The sequence below is a fragment of the Ursus maritimus genome (genome assembly GCF_017311325.1).
Source record: "Ursus maritimus isolate PB19 chromosome X unlocalized genomic scaffold, ASM1731132v1 scaffold_X1, whole genome shotgun sequence".
Taxonomy (NCBI): domain Eukaryota; kingdom Metazoa; phylum Chordata; class Mammalia; order Carnivora; family Ursidae; genus Ursus; species Ursus maritimus.
In genome coordinates, this window is record NW_024423319.1 from 111,058,512 (window position 1) to 111,080,137 (window position 21,626).

General features: G+C 43.3%; 1 protein-coding gene across 5 annotated transcripts; it reads right to left on the bottom strand.

Moving 5' to 3' along the window:
- Positions 1–7,300: 7,300 nt before the first annotated feature.
- On the bottom strand, positions 7,301–20,958 carry SCML1 (Scm polycomb group protein like 1). Of its 5 annotated transcripts, none has more exons than XM_040633878.1 (8): positions 20,810–20,958; positions 16,835–16,983; positions 15,570–15,650; positions 15,004–15,081; positions 11,608–11,712; positions 10,670–11,210; positions 10,341–10,492; positions 7,301–8,938 (listed from the first exon to the last, which is right to left on the bottom strand). In XM_040633878.1, exons 2-8 carry the CDS (start codon positions 16,862–16,864, stop codon positions 8,804–8,806), a joined length of 1,122 nt encoding a protein of 373 aa, XP_040489812.1. In that variant the 5' UTR covers positions 16,865–16,983; positions 20,810–20,958; the 3' UTR covers positions 7,301–8,803. The 5 variants fall into 5 exon arrangements, with proteins under 5 accessions (XP_040489812.1, XP_040489820.1, XP_040489826.1 ...); XM_040633886.1 differs by having other exon boundaries at positions 15,004–15,078; positions 20,810–20,956; XM_040633892.1 differs by lacking the exon at positions 15,570–15,650 and having other exon boundaries at positions 20,810–20,957.
- Positions 20,959–21,626: the final 668 nt, after the last annotated feature.

Genomic DNA, 21,626 nt, shown 5'->3' on the forward strand with positions numbered 1-21,626 from the left:
TGTGCTAAACCCTGGGGACGCAAAATAAATAAGTGTCAGCCCTGAAAGTGCTCCCAGGGAAGAAATTTAGCCGACATGGCCTGTGGCAGCCAGCTCAGGAAACAACAGATCAGGGGATCCAGAGGACCGGACAGTCACGGGAGGTAGGATGTGCGGGTGCTGGTGACCTCAGGGCTGTGGGGGCTGTGGGCCAGGAGGGGGACAGTGGCGGCCACCCTGTCAGGGGCCTGGCTGCGAGGGCAGGTGATGCGCTGTCAGCAGCGTGGGACTGGAGTGGGCTAGGTTGGCAAAGAGAAGATGGGAACAGATTTAGGTGTGATGCGTAGGAGACGTGCCTGGGGGCTAGCAGGTGGAGGCACCATGAGACAACTGGACACACAGCGGTCCCCCTTATCCGCGGCGGATACGTTCTGAGACACCCAACGGGCACCTGAAACTGCAGAGAAGACCCAACACTATATACACTATGATTTTCCTACACATACATGCCTCTGATAGTTTAATTTATAAATGAGGCACAGTAAGAGATGAACAATAACTAATAATAAAAGAGAACAATGACAACAATGTACTGTAATGACAATTCTGTGAATGTGGTCTCTCTCTGTCGCTCAGAATGTCTTATTGTACCGTACTCACCCTTGTCCTTCCTGTGATGATGTGAGCTGATGACATGCCTGCGCGATGGGATGAAGTGAGGGGAGGGACGTAGGCGTTGTGATGTAGCGTCAGGCTGCTCTGGTCCTGATGATGTGTCAGGAGGAGAATCATCTGCTTCCAGAGCCTGGCTGACCTCGGGGAACCAAAGTCCGTGGGTGAGAGGAGACGACTAGATAGGTCTAGTACTCAAGGAGAATGTTCAGGAAAGAAGCTGTAGCTAGAAAGGTAGGGACGATTATTGTTTTCATTGTTAGTGTCTCAGAACCATCCCCTTAACCTCTAATTTTGTGTCCCAGCCTGTAGCCTTGACTAACTTTTCTTCTGTAATTCAGAGGGTACTTTGTGCCTTAGTGTGGACTCGATTTTGTGCAAGCTCCATAGATTCCTGAAAACACTGAATTCTCTTTTCCGATCTGATGTCTATCACTAACACCTTTTTCATTATATTGATATAATGTGTTCAGTGCCCTTTAATTTTGCTTACTTATGTCAAAGGCTGAAAGATATAGTGAAGTCATTTTTTTCTATTGCATTTCTAGGAAATTATCTGTACGGTCTATTGGACTTTGCCTTCTACTTTTTGATTTTGTGTCATTGGCCATGATCTGTCTTCCCTGTACTCAAACCTCTCACCATGTAAGGACTCCTGACGCATTGACTGCTTTCTGTCTGTAATTCTATGGTGCAGGGGTCGATATTATCGCCATGCCCTAGTTTTGGTTCATCTGCAGATCCCTTTCTCTCTATCCCTTTATTTTTAATGTTGAAAGGAAAAGACAAGGTGGGTAAAAGCATATCATTGCTTTTAGAATCCATCCTTGAATTTTTTTAATATGGGTGTCTAATCTGTTTATACATATCATTGAATTAAGGTGGGCTTCTGACATAGGTTATGCTTTTTTCTTATGGTTTTGCTGTTTCTGCCTCCCCTACATGGCAATGTGTTATTTCCTTTGATCTTTCACAGTGATTTGAACATGCTATGGCCTGTGTTTTTGTAATTAAGCAATCATTATAAAAGCAATACACTGCAGCCAGATCAGAAAGTAAAGATAAGCAAAATGAAATGAAACAGACCCAGAATCCTACCTACCCAGAGACGCCCACTGTAAACATGTTTGTATCTATCTTCCAAAATGTCTTCTAGATATGTAAACACATCTGTATAGAAACACACACTAGAATCCGCCAGGGAAGTCATGCTACACATCCGCTTCTGTGACCTACTTGCGTCAACATACAATGCATGCCTCCCCATGTGAATAAATCTCCTCTACTTACTTTTGAAAATCCCCTTGCTGTGGACCCAGTCAGGCTTCTTACAGATATTTTCAAACTGCCCTTTGGATATGTTCGTACCAAATTTACTTCTCATCAGCATGAATAATTAATATTGTTTTTCATCTTTGCTGATTTGATCAAAGGGAAGGAATAACATGCATCCTGTTTTCATTCATGCTAGTTTCATCCCTAGGCAAGCTGCACGTTTCTGTGTTTTCTTGGCATTTTTCCTTAAGGATTTAATATACGAGAAAGGTAACTTTGGGAACTAGTTGGGAAAGGAAGCAGTGTTCAGCAAATGATGTGGGAACCACTGGTTTACCATGAGGACGAAAGGTAAAGGTTTTTGAGAAAATGCTCCCCAGATGTATCTATGATGTCTTCAAAAGAACCACAAATCTCCTAGAAGAGACATGGGTGTGCTTCCAGAAGCTCACCCCTGCTCGGTGTCCCTGGCCTTGAAAGCCTGACGCCCTGCACCCCTCCGCCATCCTTCTGGTCTGGGCTACAGCGACACTTCCTCGGGCGGTGGCTCATTTGGTGTATCTCCTGCCTACTCGAGCTTTGCCACACGTTGTCCATTTGTAAGTGACCCAAGTCTTCGGAACTTTCTCATGCTCTCTTCCCACATAGGCAGTAAGGCGCCTCAGGTCTCACCTCTTTCATTCACTCTGCCCTGCCCAGGAGCCTGCCAGTCAGTTAGCCCCTTTCCGGGGGTGCTTCCTCCCACCTCCACTTTTTAAAATACACGTTAGAAACACCATTGCCAGTGCATGCTCCCATCAGGGCTTGTCCTGTTTCGGCTTCCACCTGCAACGCTCTGCCTGTGGGGTCTTTTGCCCACCTCCCAAAAGGGAGGTGTCCTTACTCCCCTCTGCCTCCTTCCCGCCGACGGTGTGCTGGCTGTTTGGGAAGTGATGCAAGTGCATGAAAAAGCAAGGGGTAGAGCACGGCCGAGCCGCGAAGGCTCGTACTCGGTAAAATCCGAGCCGCCTGGGTGGTAATACACACCCAGAAGTCAGACACCTGTACGCGTCGGGGGCGGGGGAGAAAGTACCCGTGAAAATGGAAGTCATAGGAATTTTCTCACGGACCTTAGGTGAGTAGAAATACTTCCCAAACTCTAGCAAACGCCAGCCTGCCCATCTTTGTTTTCAGGGGCAGTGTGCGTCTCCCTCATTTTCATTTCCTTACAGATATTTAGTGGGAAGGCAAGAACGAGGGACTCGGGCTGCTAGTGCAATGTCATGTTAAACTAGATGACTGTTTAGGAATTTCAGGGTTTCACTCTCTTCGGAGCCACACTGTTCTCCAGTAACTCACTCTTTCTCCCTATGGTTCCAGCGCTTGGCACTATGTATGTAAAACCAACCGGAAAATGACCTAAAAGCCAAATGGCGGTTTGCGGCACTACCTCTCATACTTGTGGAAAGGCTCAGGATGAATTTGGTACCAAGAAAAACTCAAGCTAAATTTGATTCCCTGGAGGAAGAGCCAGTCCACAAATAGTTGGGCCCTACTTCGGGTCAGGTGCCCCTCTGGACACCGCTGGCGCAAGAAACAAGCTAGTGAGACTCGCTGTCCTTACGCAGAGTTTGCTCTAGTGGGGAAGACATCCAGTGTACAAATAAACATGATGTCAGCAAGGGCCTCAGCTACCTTTCACCCTATTTTTGAGCTGTGGTATCAAGTCCCCCAAACCCAGGAAGTTGCACACATTGACTTCTTAGGGACATTCTCCATAGGAGGCGACGGGATGGCCTGGCCCAGCCCCACATGCCTTTTTGCTCCAGACGCCAGTCTGAAGGAGCCACTCCCGGGTGGCATGCGCTGTGCTCGTAGCAGAGGGGAATGAGAGAGAGATGACCAAGAAGCCACCGGAACGCTTCTGCTGGGGCTTGATTTGCCTTAGGGCCGCTTACATCTCGGCCAAAGCAGGGTTCAGGGGCAACAGCGGCATGGGCAATAGATTTTGCCTGTAAGAAGGGACCGCAAGCCCGTGCCAATGGATGGGATGCAAGGTCCTCTTACAGGGAAAGGAGGAGGCAAGGACTAGGAACAATAATATAACCAAGTGTAAGTGCTACACAGAAGATAAAGCGGTGGGGGGGGGGGGGTCAGAGGAGCCAGGTGTGTGAGTGGAATGGGCGGAGGGGAGTATCTGGGAAATTGGCAAATTTCAAGGAGGTATGAATATGTTATGTTTTGCTATGGGATCACGATGTATGGTTGAGACTGCTGGCTATTTACCAAAGATCCAATTTTTGGTCTTCTTGGGCACAGACGTTTCTAGTCACCATTACAGTCTGGTGTGGCCACGTTGTCCTAAATGAATAACGCTTTACTGTCATCTAATATCCACTGGGTGCCCGCCTTTCCTGGACTGTCTCATAGGCTCCATTTTACTGTTGGCTTCTCTTAGGCTGGATCTAAACAAGGTCTACGCGTGGCATCTGGATTTCATGTCTTTAAGACTGTGTTAATCTACGATCATGGCAACTTCCTCTTTCTTTTCTTCGGTGGACGCAAGGAAATTGTTAAATGACCTGCTAAATGTGATGGCTTCTGGCTAGCATCAGCTGATGCCTAAAGACAAAATATAGGCTCATGACAAGACCTTTTACTTATGTTATTGGCTACGCTTTCACATTTCAAAGTCTCGATAATGGCGAATTTCCAGCAGATCTGATTAGATTGCTGTGTTTTAATTTGTGCTGTGGTTGTTACTAAGCTCAGACTAGCGCTGCCCTTTTCTTGCTGTCCACTGGGCTCACATGATCAGTCTTTAGTTCTCCGTTTCTTTGCTTTATCCTTTTAAAACTATCTGTTCAGCTTTTGAGGGTTAACATTTTATGTCTTAGTCCACCCACTTTCTCCCACATCCTAACATCTATGAAATTGGCTGCATAGATGACCATGGCGTGTGATTTAATAGGCGACATTCTTCTTTCCTATTTGGTCCATTAAACGGCGCATCTTACAGCCAAAGGCATCTCAGCTTTGATTACGTAAAGGCCCCTCGCTGTGGAACTTCTACTCCTCCCTCCCAACAGTGGGCAGCTTCTCTAGGGCAAGATTCTCCGGGAGGTAGACCAGTCAGGGTTTGAGAGGGCACACACAACACTCTAAGTCTTCAGACTGGAAGTGGTTGGATACAGAACTAGAAGCTTCTGCAGCTGCTGGAGGGTAGGGGGCCAAGGCAAGGGAGGCAGTTTCCAGAGATGCAGGAGCACGAGGGTTGCAGGGAAGCTCCCCCCATGGTTTCAGCCTCCCATGTGCCTGAAGTGGGGAAATCTCAAGACGACATCCAGTGGCTGCTGGCCAAGTGCACGTCTGCCTTCTGCTATGTCAAAGGCCTGTCCTGAGCAGCCACCAGAGGAGAACTGCTTCTGCTTCCCTTCTACCTTCTCACTCGCGGGGGAATCCCCACTACTGGCAAGTAGGAACCCCCACTACTGGCAAGGGGGCCTGGGAAATGCCGCTTCCAGGCTGCACAGGGGAGAACTTAGAAAGGCCAGTGGGGCGGGGGCGGGGGGGGGGAGGCAGTGCGTGTCCACACCATGCAGCGCTTCGGAGCACGTCATGTTTGTCAGTCCATGCATTCAACATAAAGGAGCTTTGCTTCTCTCATCTTCTCGAAATATAAAAAGAACATGTAATATATTCTTCCCACGAACACTGGAGGGACTTCTGTGCCTCGTGGAGTATATGTACCCCACGCCCTGACATCAATGAACTTGAGCAGTGCAGGCCAGCCAAAGGCAGGTGCAACGGTGAGGCCAAAGGTGGAGTGGGGCTTCCTGAAGCCCTAGCCTGCCCTGCCTGCCCCCTTGCCCCGAGGGATTAGTTCCGCAAACGAATGAGCTTAGTTAAGTGCTTTGGTTCTTCAGCTGAACAGCAGGACACAGAATTACTGGAGTGTTAGGACACGTATCAGTCACAGTCGCTAGGAACTGGCTCACATGCTCTATCATGAACTTCCCGAGGCTCTTCTTTCCATGAATGTTGGCTCACCTCAATCATGTTCTAGGCAGCTTACGGGGAGGAGGGAGATCGCTTCTTCCTTAAGGCTTACCCCCTGGGTTGTGAGCGCCCCTGGAGCCAGAGGAGGTGGTCCCACGTGTCCAGAGTTGCCTCTAGTACAGCAAGGAGCACGGGAAAGCTCGAGTACGTGCTCACCGTGGAGAGTTGCCTTGTTCAGTTTCACCAACCTTCAGGACAAAATCGGGGAAACGGGAGGGAAAGGAAAGAATGTCTGCCGTGCATTCTGAACGTGGGCCCTGGGCGGCACATCCTCCATGCCCGAGAGCCCTCCCTCGTTCCCTGAATCAGCCTCAGAGGACGGAGAAATACAAGCGAGTCCCAACATCTCACTGTACAAACAGCCCCGGAATTTCAAACGTACTTCATTTACTCAGCCAGCTGTGAATGCAATCCCTTACGTAGCTTGAAAAGCAGTGCTTTTCCTCCCAGCTACATTGCTCCTAGGCATGAGGTTTAGTTTTTAATTTCTAATCATATTACAGGACTTGGCTTTTTCGTGCTTACAGAGGGCCTTAGGAAGTCCTACTCTGGAACGCACACTCTTAAGACGTTGCAACGATCAGAAATCATGCAGAGACAAAAGCAAATGCTCGATGTGCCCAGAGGGCTGTCGAGGTCAGCTTACAGAATTCCACCAGCTGCTGTTGGAAGGATCGACTAAGAGGCAAAACCAGAGGAAAGATCATTTTAAAGGCCTGGATGGTTCACAAGAGCCTAACATGGAATGCTATGTCTGGACTAAAAGTTGACAAACCAGACAGTAAAGAACAAGTGCTTCTGAATCATCCAAGTCCCAGACAAGCAAAGCGACAGCCCTGTTCCAGCCACTAGAGCATCAGCCCTGGAGCCTAGTGAGGCCCCTGTCGTCTCTGAATGAAGTACCAGACACGCTGTTGCAGCGGGAGGAGTTTGTGGGTTCAGAGGCATGGAGCAGAAGCTCCTGGCGTAGGGGAGAGGGGCAAGGGGTCAGATACTGGAAGCGATGCAACCCCAATCCTGAGCCTCTAAGGCTTTTCCACCCTGTAAGCTGGGAGAGCTGAAAGCAGAAAGGCAGTAGGACTCCTGGCCCCCAGTGGTAAAAGAGCAGCCAGAACTGCCAGCCAGACGTGGGAACTCGGGGGGGGGGGGGGGCGCGGGGCAGGGGGGCGGCAGTGATCTGCTTATCTGCAGAACGAGGGCAAGTGTTAATACTCAACTATCTGGATGTAGAAAACCACAAACTTAGTAGAGCGCTTCTTTATCAACTCGAATAAATTCGTACATTAATGTCATGCAGTGAAAGCAAATAAAATCAAATCTGAGGCTTTGACATTATTGTGGTTTTAAAACTTTATTATATTTTAAAATCTGAAAACTGTAAAACATAGTATTCATACAAACACCTGAGGACTGTTCAACTGGGCACAGCATCTTCAAACAATTTGATAAAAGACCAGGTTTAAATTAGAATCTTGTCTTACAAGAAATAACATAAATGAATAACATAAATAAAAGCACCTTTTAAATCACATATGCCCAGTAAAGAATTGCATTTGTTTATAAAGTACACTTGGTTTTTGAAAAGGAAAATGCACGTTTTTGCCCCTGGTGAACATTTTATTGGCATTTATAACAAATGGCTAATACACTTAGCACCAATTCTCACAGTTTATAAATACTACATCAAATGTTATACAATAAAACAAGGTAATAAATAACAAAAAAATGAACAGGTTTCACTGGAAAGTTCTAATTTTTAAAATAAAGTCCAAAATGACAAATCAGAACTAACGTATCTTCCAAAGTTTAGTAGGCTAAATGGCTCAGAAAGCAAATGAACTAGAAACACCGCACCCGACAGAGAGCTTCCCCGTATTGAAGACCTAGAGTCGGCTGAGAGGTACTAGTGACGCAAATGATGTATTTTTAACAGAATAAAAACATGTCACTATAGTTCATCTTTCCTCTGTGAAGTGCAAAGTGCTATTCTTAAATTCAAAAAGAAAAGATTTACTTGTGTGTATACTTCAGATACAGAATAAAATATAAATATGAAACAGTATTGTTATGAACACAGATAATAAAATCTATATCTTTCAAAAATTTGGACATAGGCATCTTTATAGAGATGTGAGCAGTGAATGCCTAGCGAAATGTCCAAGCTTAAGCAAAACATGTATGTTTTAAACTAAGTATTTCTTCCATAAAATGACCATTCTATCTAAGAATTTATCTAAAAACTGGTAAGAATACTTTACGGAAGCTTATAGGTTGCCTTTTTTTTCTTTAAATAGAACAAATACAACATATATAGAAATAACAATAGAAAGGAAAATAATTTATATGGCTTTCCCTTTTGGGAAGCTGGTAGAACATGAACAGAACCTTGCAGTAACAAACATAAAATATTTTAGAAAGATGCTATCTATAGTTGCATCTTTAAGGTTTCTTGAGGAAAACCCATGGATTTATAGAGAACTTGTCAGTCCCTGATATTTTCTCTTTGGGATTCAGCTGTTTTGGTTCTACAGATAAAGAGGAACAGAAATTAGAGGTGTTTCTGTTTCCTGTATGAAGTACATTTGTAAACTATACAATGAAAATAATTAAAAGATACAAAGAACAAACCCCCAATCTGAATATGCCAGTAATAAGATGTTAAATGGCTTCTAAAATAGTAGACCAGACTGTAACGTAGTTCTGTAATTCTGGATAGAACATAGTTTTAGAAGAACCTTCTACACAACAAAAACTTTTAAGGGCAGAAAAATGATTTTACACCAAAATGGCACTGGTCTCCCCTGAATGAATTCCAAGCTAAATCTACACCAACGTGTTTTCAATTGTTAAAGAATTTTTCTTCTTTAAGCCTGTCAATGTAGTGGCACAACTTCACGGCTGTCCCCAGCTTCAGCCCCATGTACTTCATCATCATGTCACTCTTGAGTAGCAGCAGAGCCTTCCCGTCAATGTCCTACAGAGAGAAGGACGTGACAGTAGTTACTGTGTTCGTATTCTATCAGAACGGTCATGTCTTCATATATAAGAACACGTAATACCAATAAGAGAGCAGCTCATTACAGATGTATATTCTGAGTATACACCTGCTGGATGAAAACTACTAAAAGTATAATTTGTACAGTGAAGCATGGTTTGATCATTTGTAAATTTACTTTGAATTTTAAGAAGAAAATTTAACCGAATATCTTTTTAAAAAATATTTTATATTTGAGAAAGAGAGAGGGCGCACATGAAGTGGGGGAGGGGCGGAGGGAGCGCGAGAAGGAGAGCCCGACGTGGGGCTTGATCCCAGGACCCGAGGATAATGACCTGAGCCAAAAGCAGACACTTAACTGATGGAGCCACCGAGGTACCCCTAACCTAAAATCTTAAAAATGTCCTAAGCAGCAAACTACCTACCTATAAATATTGTATTGAATAAAATACTGCCTATCTATGACAAAGAGTAAAAACTATGAATGGTAGACATGAATTTCAGATAGCCATTAATTTTCTTAGAACAGCTTGGAACATAAGGATGTTAGCATCCATGTGAAATGTACATGTGCTATCCAGTGTTGTCTGGCTGTTGCAAGCTAATCAGTTGTTTGAAGTTAATTAGATGCTAAAAACTACTTTCTTGCCATATCGAAAAGGGTACATCAAATATGTGGCCACTAACTTTATTCATTAGGAAACACTATAAAAACATGACTCGATAGTCACAAGGCATCCTCCTCAAGTTCTTTACTAACAGACTGATGTTGCTGAAACATATTACTTGGTTTTTACAAGTTCTGGTTTAAAAAATAAAACTGTACTGTCTGAAAAGACCTGAAACCCCTTATAGTACTGCCTTTGTCAGGCACCTTCTATACTTTTTCTACTAAGTACAATAAAAATTAGAACTTACAAAAATTTAACCCATGATGTTACTTTGTAAATGGCATGAGGATATCAGCATCCCAAATCTTAAATAACCATATAAGGTTAACAGAACTGAGCCAAATGGAATCAGCTGCTGGATTCACTGGGCATCATAACAAGGAGGACGCCCTGTCACATTGTTCCTATTTAAATCCAGTCTCTACCATTTAAGGATCTAACTTTGGGCAAAGTAACCTTTCTCACATATGGAAAATCAGTTGCTAGGGTTCCCCCACCATCCAGACTAATCAGTACCCAACTGAACGGCCTGCACAGAGGTCATTCAACAGCATTATGGCAAGGGCACCTGGCTGGCTCAGTCCTATAGCATGCAACTCTTGATCCTGGGGTTGTGAGTTCAAGCCCTGCACTGGGTATAGAGCTTACTTTTTAAAAAAAAGAAAGAAAAAAGCATTATGGCAGGAAAATCAGATCAAAATATACATTACATGTTGCCTGAAAAGGTCAGCGATGGGGGTGAGTGTCTGAGGATCTGTATGTTTCAGAAACTGGATCACTTCATCCACGGACCAGGTTGAAGGGTCATCAGAGAATCTTTGTTTTAGGATACCTGGGTCAGTTCCAATTGGTGAACTTGTAGCTTCAATGGGAGAAAAAGACAAATGAAACTTGACCTGATCATTATCCTGAAAGAAGAGATGTTAGGTAGGGAGAAATTGTCTTGCATCAAGGATGTTGAGGATTATAGGTCAAATAGTGCTACTTGTGATTATAGGTTAAATAGTGCTATTTGTAATATGCGTCATTTCATACTCACCAAAGTTGGGCGGGATACAAAGCGATGAGCCAGTATGACCGAGGCTTTTATTTTCCATTAGAGTTGGATAAGTCATCATCTCAGGGTTACGTGCCGGACTGGGTTCACCTTGACCCAGCATGGATCCAGGGCCTGCTGTAGAAGCTCGAGTAGGTGAGAAGATATTGTGGGTGCTGTGGGCCCCTGGGCTGGAATAGCAGGGCATGGAAGAGGAGCCCTGCACTGGATCATCAGGTGTGAAATATGGCTGATATGAATGTGAAGAATACATGGAGGGAAGTGTCGGACTCTGGCTCAGATTCGGCTCCTGCTCCTGGAGGGGTGACTCTGGATCCCGTTCTGGGGACCCCTCCTCTGAATGGTAGGGTGTTCCTACAGGGTAGCTCGGGGAATCATTTGTTGGCCTTTCCACTGGCATAGTTGGGCTATAACTTTCAGGGTAAGAGAATGAAGAAGGAGGCTCCTTTTTCTTCATTTTCTGGAATCTTAACTTTCTGGAAAGCAGATAATTATAATTTTTGTAGGCATATCCAAGTGGCTTCTGAAATGACACAAATCCAGCATAAACCAACTGTCAGTGAGTAAAAAAAGGAAATAAGTAGTAAATATAAATTTATTTTTCAGGTAACACTGCTTTATATTACTAAAGATTAATGCTCTATTTCGATTATATGATTTTTGTTCTTCTTCAACCCTACATTTTAACTGAATTTTATACATTGTGGTTTTAAGCATAAAAATATTCATTATCATACATTTTCAAACCTAAACTTAAGCATTTCCCCAACAAGTTTTAGTCTCCCATCTGCTGCTACACCAAGAATCAATTTGGCCTTGCTAATCTCATAGTTAATAGTTCTTTCTCATTTCTAACTCATTGGCATCTTTAGAAATGAGAGATCTATTACAGTTGTGAAAATATTTTTGTTAACACTCACGCGATTCTGCCACAGTGATTTCGCACGAAAACGGTGGATTTTTGAAACTTTTCCATGAATGACATCAAATTTCTTATCCAGGTTTTGAATAGCATCATAGATCACCTATTATAATACGAGCTATTAATAGTTTCTATTTCAAAAGTAACATAAAAATACCAATGAGCCAATTTTTGACTGCTAGAAACAAAGAAAAGTTCTCAAGGTATCAGAACCAGAGGTCTGGTTTTGGTGACAGAGAGCCGAGCTGGCTGAGACAAGGAGCCCCAACCTCCTACCCAACTACTCCAGGCCATACAGGCATTTTAAGAAGCTTTAATACCGGAAAGTAAATGTATCACCATTCTCATAAGCCACCACATTTATGATGGAGTCATTTTATATCAAGGAAGGTGCTATTTTAGGAAAGAAACCTTCAAATCTGCTAAAAGGCCAAAGAGCCTCTTTCCATATAACCATGGTGTGAATTCACAGGCAGCGAGCATGCTACGCTGGAAAGAATAGTGAGCCAAATACAACAGGTGTGACTTTTGGCTTCAAAGTGTTTCAAAATCAGGCAATCAACAATTAACCTTACAAAACCTTCGAGTACATGTCCCCTATCGGCCAACCAGGTATGTGACTAAAAAAACCTGAGAATTCTTCAAACACACAGAAATTTCATTCAGGTCGAAAATACACTTCAACAGGAGGCCAGAACCACTTCCTTATTCATTCATTCAAACAAACATTATTGAGGGCCTACTTACTACCTCTCAGAACTGCTTTGCTAGGTGCTGGGAATATGGACAGAAAGAAAAAACAAGAAAACAAGAAAACCACCAGATCCTGCCCTAAGGAACCGCCATGTTAGCCGGAGAGAGAGGATTTCAGGAGGGTGAGGAGCAGCCCGGAGCAGCGGTTTTCAAAGCACGGTCTCAGACCAGTAGCATCAACGTCTCCTCTCCCACTGGCTTGTCGGAATTGCACCGTCTCCCACCCCACACTTGCTGAATTGGGAACTCTGACAGTGGGGGCAGCCATCTGCTTTCACAAGCCCTCCAGGTGGTTCTGGTGCATGATCAAGTGAGACCCACTGGCCCACAGCACTGAGGTAAATAGTGCAGGCTCTAGGGGAACACACTTGGGTGCAAAGACTAGCGTTCTGCTGCTTACCAGCTGTGTGACCTTGGGCGAGTCACTTAACTTCTCTGTGCCTCAATTTCCTCATGTATAGAATCGAGATGAGAAGTCCTCTCAGAGTTCTCTTGAGGACAAAGTGAGGCGCTGTGGTATGATGTTACTACTACCATCCTAACAACACCACTACAAGACGACTGGTCCAGTCGTGCTCAATCATCCACTAATATTCATATCACTGTTATGACTCTGATGGCTACGACACAGGCAAGAATGGGAGGCTAAGTGCGCACAGAAGAGCAAGACCTAACCCCGGCTGGCAGTCGTGGCAGGCTTTTCAGAGGAGAGGTCTACGTTGAGGATTAAAAGACGAGATGGTGTTCACTAGGTAAGATGCATGGAAGGGCAGAGAGGGCAGAAGGGACAGTAGATTCAAAAACACCCAAATAGAACACAGGAAGTCAGATGCTTAGACAGTGAACATAAATGATGTTCAAAGAGCTGGGTTTTTAAGGGAAGGAGAGAGAAGGCATGACAGAAAGAGGGTGGGAGGCCCAAAGCAGAGGTGTGGTTAAGCTGTGGGAGGGGATGCGGAGAGTGATGGACACGGAAGCAGAGCGGAAGGTGCAGGAGGTGGCCACTGACGAATGGAGGTGTCCTGGCACAGGGGAAGAGGCTCAGAGGCCGAAAGCAGTGCTGGCCTTAGCCTTATAGAGGGAGCCGCCTGAAGGACAGATCCCAGGCTAGTGGCTGGCTGTGGGAAGAGGAATTGGGACTTGGAGGGATTTTGGCCTCAGGGGCCCGGGCCCACCCCCCTCTCTGGCCTCCCTGAAGTAAGAAGTGAAGGCCGGCTGTCCAGAGCTTGTGGGGGACGGAGAGGGAGTCAACCAGAGCGCTGTCGAAGGGCCATGGAACAGTGGATGGGTCCCAGCAGGTGCCCCCTCTGCTTCCCAGCCTGCGTAGGGCTGGGGTCTTCCTAAAGAGGATGCTGGGCAGGGACAGAAAAAGAAAAGATGGAAGTGTGCAGCAACTGGGCTAGACTGGTAAGGGAAGGGGTTGAAGAAAGGAGAGAGCTAGCACACTGGGAGAAACGGGGAGGATCCCTGATGGTCCGTTTCAGGGCTGTGACTTGGGACCCTGGGCATTTCTCCTCCTCCCCGTTCCAGCCCCCCACATCTTGCACCATCGCTCAGAAAGAAGGCCCTGGCAGAGCAGTGGCAGCCTGGGGCGTCATGGGTGCTTACGTGAGGCGGGCTGGGAACGGCCCTGCTGGAATCACCGAAACGCTCTTTACTTAGGCACGGTAGCTCATTTTAATCCAACAAACTTTGTATGTTAACAGCTACTTTTTAAAAAATGAGCTCTCATTACCTCTAGAGGATACAGCTCACAAAATCCTTGATAATTATACCCATCAATCTCTACCAACATGCTAACTTTTACAAAATCCCCTCAAAACTACATAAGATATACTCTTTAAAAAACAATGGCATGCTGCCATTTTTTCAATTGAGATATCTCAACAATGCATTTAGGCACATACTAATTTTTTTTCTGTATCAGACAATTTCCTTTAAAGATTTTGAAGGGGAAATTAATTCAATATTGAGCAACATAACATACACTTCTTCAGTTAATGGCTTTTAAAACAAAGCTATAAAATGTACATATTGGTGTTTTTTTTTAAAAGATTTTATTTATTTATTTGACAGAGATAGAGACAGCCAGCGAGAGAGGGAACACAAGCAGGGGGAGTGAGAGAGGAAGAAGCAGGCTCATAGCGGAGGAGCCTGATGTGGGGCTCGATCCCAGAACGCCGGGATCACGCCCCGAGCCGAAGGCAGACGCTTAACTGCTGTGCCACCCAGGCGCCCCTGTACATATTGGTGTTTTAAAATTTTCACCTGGAGAGGCTATTCTAACTAGAAATTGTTAACAGTCACCACAATGAGGGGATAATCCTAAGTAAAATTTGATACAGCAAAATTTCAATTAATTGTATACTTTACACGAGATGAAGAATTTTAACTTAGTATTTCAGAAAACTACACTTGAGGGAGCCTGTCAGGTAAGCATCTGCCTTTGGCTCAGGTCATGATCCCAGGGTCCTAGGATTGAGCCCGGCATCGGCATCGGGTTCCCTGCTCAGCGGGGAGCCTGCTTCTCCCTCTGTTGCTCCCCCTGCTTGTGCTCTCTCTCTGTCTGACAAGTAAATACAATCTTAAAAAAAAAAAAAAAAGAAAAGAAAACTACCTTTGAGAGACCCAACTTTTGTACCTGACAATGAGTGAGGATGTCCGTAACTGTTTTTTGTTGTTCTTCGTTATAGGATGTGTCAGACATCACGCTTTCCTGCTAATATTTTAAAAGTTAAGTAGTTAATGCTTTACTTTTATAAGAGCCAAATTGAACACTAGGAGGAAAAAAACACTTTACATTTATTTAAATTGTTTTTATTTGTCACCAACTTTTCAAAAGGATTCAGAAGTCTTAATCTAAAGCAGAGACAAAATAAAATAAAAACTCACATTAATACGAGAATGCAAATGACAACTGCTAATTAAGAGAGGAAATAAGACTTTATTGTATCAGAGGGACCTGGGTTTCGAGTTTTGTACTGAAAATGAGTATAAACTGCTCTGAACTTCCTACTAGCTAAGGCAAAGGGAAGTAAAATGGTTAAGTGCTCACTGTCTACTGAAAGGAAGCAAACAAATTCAGGAGAGGCCAATATTTTTTGAGTTTGAGTTTAGAGAAACTACAGTATATGAAGAATTTAAACCTTTTTCTTTAAAATGGTTAAGTGTTAATATATTTGGCAAATGGCAATTAATATTACTTACATTATTGACATATGCAGTGTTTGGTTCATATGCATAAAGAACAGTGTTATCATCATCATAAGCAGGTATTCGTGTTCTTATCTAAGGAAGATGTATTAACAAATTAAAAGGAAAGATGAAAGATAGAACTGAAAGAAAAATTGAGGACTTCAATTTCACTTTTAAGAAGCTCCAAAAGCCTATTGGTGGTTATCAAAGGACCTTTGTCCACTGTAAATACTATGACTACATGAAAAGATGTACTTGCAAAACTGTTTTCTCATTATCCCAACTACACTTAAGATATCATTTTCTATTGAGCTTAACCTCTTGTGTAACTCAGGGTAGAAAGACTAGTCTAGTAACCTGGCACCAGAACTGCTGTAAAAGCAAGTATTTCTAACCAGGAGAAAAGAACCAGGTTACATGGCTTTTGATTTTTAAATAATCCAACAGTGCCACTCTGTGGACAAAATAGGAAACATTTAAGCACCTATTTCTCTTGATAAATTAATCACCTTAAAACATTTGTTTGGAATAGGACAGGGTATAAACAAATATACAATAAATAACCATTAAATTTCATTTAATAACAGTATTCTAAGAATGAATTATAAACTATAGGAATAATGTTAAAATAAAGACAGATAGAAGCTATGAAGTCTTTGTTTCAAAATGCATAACCAAAATATGGGATGGGCTATAGATTAGTTCTTATAAAAATATACCGTGTATAGTGCCTTATGCTTTTCAAAATGCTTTCACATATTTATGTCAGAAAGCAATTCTCAATAGGCAGTAACATTATGTCCAAAGATGAAAAGATACTGGGGCTGACAGAAGTTAAGATAATTGCCCATAGCACTTAGGTGGCATTAATACCCACATCCTTACTTAAGTAAAGAAATGCTTTTTCTGTTAAGCCAAATTATATATAGTTTAATAACTATATTTTTACTCACCTTCAGGAATCAAGAAACATGGCAGAATGTGACAGAATTGTATAACAGCACAACCATTTTGAAAGACTGTTTGGCGAGATTTTCATGAAGTTACATTAACCCTGTGAGCTAGCAATTCAGCTCCTGAGTATTAACCCAAAAGAAATGCTAGTATCTGTTCACAAAAAACTTGCACATGAATGTTTGTCGCAGCTTTATAGATCACTGTCAAAACTCATGAAGTTGTTATTTCTGCATTTCACTGAATGAAATTAAATTCGATTTAGAAAAGAAACAGAGCACAATGAAAAGAACAAAGACAGATTTTCAATTTGAAATACAAACCACATCAACTTCACTGGAGCCGCTAGACATCTTTTTTGTGCAACAGCAGCACTCCACTTCCTCGCAGTTGGGCCTAATTATATTTAAACTTGCTGGAGGGTTTATTTGTGAAACTGCTTGGTCACCTAGGGCTGGTAAACCACCTACTCCTGAAAAGCAACACACAAAAAAGTTACTTCACACATTACCATAATCAACTTAATAGGGATATGTTCTCAGAACGCCAACTCAAACTCAATTGGAGTCCTGGCTGAATTTTAGAGAGTGACAAAACAGTAACTCTTCCATTAGTGATTTAGAATAAACCTTTGAAAATTGAAAAGCTCTGTTGCCACACCTAGGAATAAGAATCAAGATCACGCACAAATTCCAAATCGTGAAGTGAATGCTTCACAACTGAAAGGCTACAGAGTAAATGCTGGAAACGAATGAACAAGAGAACACAATTCCTAACTGCTTTTTGAAAGGAGCCCAGGGGCACCTGGGTGGCTCAGTCAGTTGAGCATCGGACTCTTGGTTTCAAGCTCAGGTCATGATCTTAGGGTTGTGGGGTGGAACCCTGTGTCAACTTGGGTTTCTCACCCTTCGCCTCTCCTCCTGCTCGTGCTGACTCTCTCTTTTTCTTTCCCTCAGATAAATAAATCTTCAAATTAAAAAAAAAAAGATTATCTTCCTCTCTTTTCCCTCTACCCCTCCCCACTTATGCTCTCTCTCTCTAAAAAAAAAAAAACCCTCCAATTTGAGGTGTAACTTCAATTTTTATTTTTTAAACTGATTGTTTAATTCTGATTATAAGACTAATAATGAATAATTAAACTGTTGTGTTTTCATACAAAGAAAGCCTACACAGCAACGAGAATGAACCAACTATTGCTACATATGAGGATGAATCTCACAACCATAAAGGTGAGTAGAAGTCAGACACAAAAGAGAACATACTGTATGATAAACTTGATTTAAAGCTCAAAAACAGGCAAAAATAATCAATAGTGGAATAAGTCTTTCCAAACCAATACCTTTAGATATACTGTAGTCACTCTCACAACTTCCTCATTTTCTACCTTGCAGACAGGCCATGATTTATGGAAGCAGTCCTCATTTCACAGGTATCTGACAAAGCACACTGCGGAGCAGTCTTGCACCTCTACTTGAACTCTCAAGGAATGAAAATGTTGAATTCAAATTTCCCAACTCTAAGAGGATTTCCTATAATCTCATTGTACTTCTAACAATTTTGTTTTATATTTTATATGTGTAATTTTTCATTATGTATGTTTCACTATAGAAAATTTGGAATATACCACAAGGTACAGATAATAATACCTAACAGATTTTACAGCCGACTCTGTGCCAGGCAATGTTCTAAGCACTTGATGTGTTAACTCATTTCGTATTCCTGACAACCCTATGGGGCAGGCTCTGTTATTATCCCCACTTTTCTTAAGAGAAAATTGAGGCTAAGCGAGTTTAAATGATTTATCCAGGTATCATAGCTAGTAAGTGGTGTAGTCTGGCTCCAGAGTCTATGGGCTTTACTTATTCATTATTAAAATCACCTGGAATCCCTTCTCTAACAATAACAAAATAAAACCCAAACTCCCACAATGGCCTACAAGGTCCTTACACAGTCAGGAGCCTCTACACCCCTCAAGGAGATCACCTCTTACCACGTGTCCCCTTGCTCTAAGCCTAAAATATTTATTCTCTGGCCTTTTATAGACAAAGTTTGCCACCACCGTTATAGACTCTTAAAATCAGACAATTCTCTACTGGATTAATTACACTGCAGCCAAAACTTGGCTGTAGTTAGACACAGATGCAGCATTCATTGAGTCCACCACTAGACTCCAGACATTTCTACCTCTGTGGCAAATTTACAAGTCACCAATCTTGCACTCTTTGAACCTCTCACTCCTGTCATGACCTCTACCCACAATACCCTGCTGGTGCTCCACCTAGGAGAACCTATTCAACTTCAAAACTCAACTCAAGTTCCATCTCCACAAAGCAAAGGTGCTAAGTCATCCCATCTGAAAGTGACACTTCTTTCCCCAAAGTACCAGAACACTCACACAGTAATGCTTTTAAGGTAATCGTTACACAAAGGGAAATATCAAACAACATATAGACCTTAAGCTTGGTGCCAGAATACCTCGGTTTTAGGTCCCAGCTCCTCTGCTTACTAATTGTGTGACTTCTCCGTGCTTTTTTTTTTTTAATCTGTAATATGGCGATAACAGTACAGACCTCACACGGAGTTATGAGGATTAAATGAATTAATACACGTCAAGTGCTTAAAATTATGGCCGGCATAGCAAAGGCACCCACTGTTCGAAACTGTTATTTCGTTATTTGGGTATTCATAACATCAGAACTATTTGTCATGGAGCACACAGACAATAAATACTCAGGGTCAAAACATGTAATTTTCGTTCACATTGCACCTGTATACTGCAGTTATAGTAACTATTTCTTGTAAACAAATTTTAAATAAGGACATAATGCAAAGAGCTGGGCTTTAAAAAATACTCGAATCCAAATCCAAATTGCAAAATTTGCTCTTTTGCTTCAAGCAGGTATTTAATCTCTCTGTGCCTCAATTTCTTAACTTGTAAAGTTGGAATAATATCTACTTCACAGGGCTGTGTAAGACCAAATGACACAGTTAAGCACTGAGTATCATCATGTCTGGTTCACAGCAGGCACAGCATCAATTTTAGTTCCTTTCCCTTCTTCGTGTAAGATAAAGTTTCTGCAACAATTTCTTAGAGCCCAACCATGACTGGATTATGCAGAATTATTAATATAATTCATTAAACTCAAAATCCTGCAAAATGAGTTTTTAAAATGAAGCTCATTTGTACTTTACGATAGAAAAGCTAAACTCTTGATAACGTAAGAACAAGAAGCCATCTGGTTTTTTAAAAGACTTTTTTTTTAGACTTTAAAGGCATTTCAAAGGCATTTTTCAAAAGTCATTTGAAGATTCAGTTTCCAAGGTTGCAAAGCATTCACTTATCTCATCAATTAATAGAAAATGTGAAGGATGAAAACAGCGTTTCACCCGAAAACCACTGCCAAAAATACATAGCAAAAACAAGGCAGATTACAACATACAATTTTTTTTTAAACAAAATTGGGTCAAGACACTGTAACAATTGTTTTCTAAAAATCCTGTCAGACTCTTCTGTCCGTATCAAACTTAAGCGACCACAAAGTTGCCCGATGGAAGATAATGCCGCCCAAACCTATCCCATCGTCCAGCACTGAATCGAGCCCATGCCCGGTTTCTATAAAACACCGTGAAGAAAAACCGCTTGTAAAATCACTATTTGTAAATATTAAAGTAGTTTAAAACCCTAGAGCAGTCCTAATTTGGGGAGAGCCAGATAGAGGAAAGAAGGAAGGAAGCGATCTCTAACCAAGTTATCAAACAATCGTGCCTTTATTTTCTTTCGCCTCGCGTCTATGTATTTACAATAAACCAGAAGACTGCACTGTCACTGATCAAACGAGGTTACCAACAAAGGCTCTAACTCAACGTTTTAATCTCAAAAAAATGTTTTAACGAATCAACTCGCTAGTTCATCAATTCTTTAAACTCAAAATTCTATAGAAAGTCTCAGAGTCTTGGTAGTTCCTCGCCCCGACCCGCCTTCGCTAAGGAAGAGAAAGGATGTGAGAGGATTTACTTGTCCCAAAGTCAGCACAAAGTACCCAAAAAGCGGCCAAATCTCAAAAGCTCATAGCTGCTGGTATCCCGGGACATGCGGCGAGAACCACCCTGAACCACCCCTCTGCGCGATCCCGAAAACCAAGTCCATTTTCTTCCCTCACTGCAAATCCTGCCCGCCCCGCCCCCCGCTCCGCCCCGGAGCTCCCCAACCGTTAAGACAAACCGTATCTCAAAGGTTTCTCGCGCCCACCCGAGAGGCAAGAAAGTTCAAGGGGAGGAAAAAGTGCCGCTAAACAGACCTGTTCTGTCATCAGGACCTGCCACACCGGCCTCCGGAGGGCACGGTACCCCATTAGTAGCAGCCAGCCTTCCGGAGCGTCAACGGCCAAAACCGTTAACTCTATAGCCTCTCAAACGGTCCTCCCATCGGAAGTCGGGTCCGACCACGTGACACGCCCACCTCGAGGACCCCGGAAGCTCCGGAACTACGCGCGCACCAGAGAGCACGCGGCACTCTTCTTCCCGTACACGCGGTTCTTAACCAATCCGGCAGGCGCCTGCGCAATGGTTGGGGAAAGGAACGTTGCTAGGGAGACAGCTGAGGGGAGGGGCTTTGCTTCCCATTGCGCAGCCGGCAGTGCCCGCCTCCGAGCGTCTGTAGCTGGGCGTTCGAGTTCAGATTTCCGCTCGCAAAAGCTGGTGGGATTGGGAGCCGGCACTAGACCGTAGGAGCGAGCCTCCGAAGCTGAGAGGTGTTTCTGCGGCTGCGCAGGGGCGCCAGCGCACGCGCACGCGATACTTCCAGCGCCGGAGATGCTTCGTGGAGAAGGCTCGGCGGGGTGAGGCAGCTGGGCGCGTGGCCTCCCCACTGTCATTGGTTGGTTTTTTGAAAATTTTGTTTTTTTAAATGTGATTCTGTCTCTCGCCCTCCCGTCACAGATGTCGGCTTTGGCTCTATCCTAAGTGTGCGCGTCGTTGCTGGAATATTCGAAGGAGAGGGGATGGGGCCTTAGTTATGGAGGTTTGGTACAAACGGGGAAAGTTATTTTTAAAAAGTTTTTACCTCATGGAGAGGTAGCACAGACCCTGGAGCCAGATTTACTGGGGTTAACCCCA

Bases quoted from the DNA above. Each gene is read 5' to 3' on its own strand.
- SCML1 (XM_040633878.1), bottom strand. From the start codon at position 16,864: ATGTCTAGCGGCTCCAGTGAAGTTGATGTG. The intron at 15,082-15,569 runs GTAAGTAATATT...TTAAAATATTAG, and splicing joins ACACTGCATATGTCAATAAT to CAGGAAAGCGTGATGTCTGA. The intron at 8,939-10,340 runs GTAATGTATATT...TTCTCTCTGTAG, and splicing joins CTGACCTTTTCAGGCAACAT to GACATTGACGGGAAGGCTCT.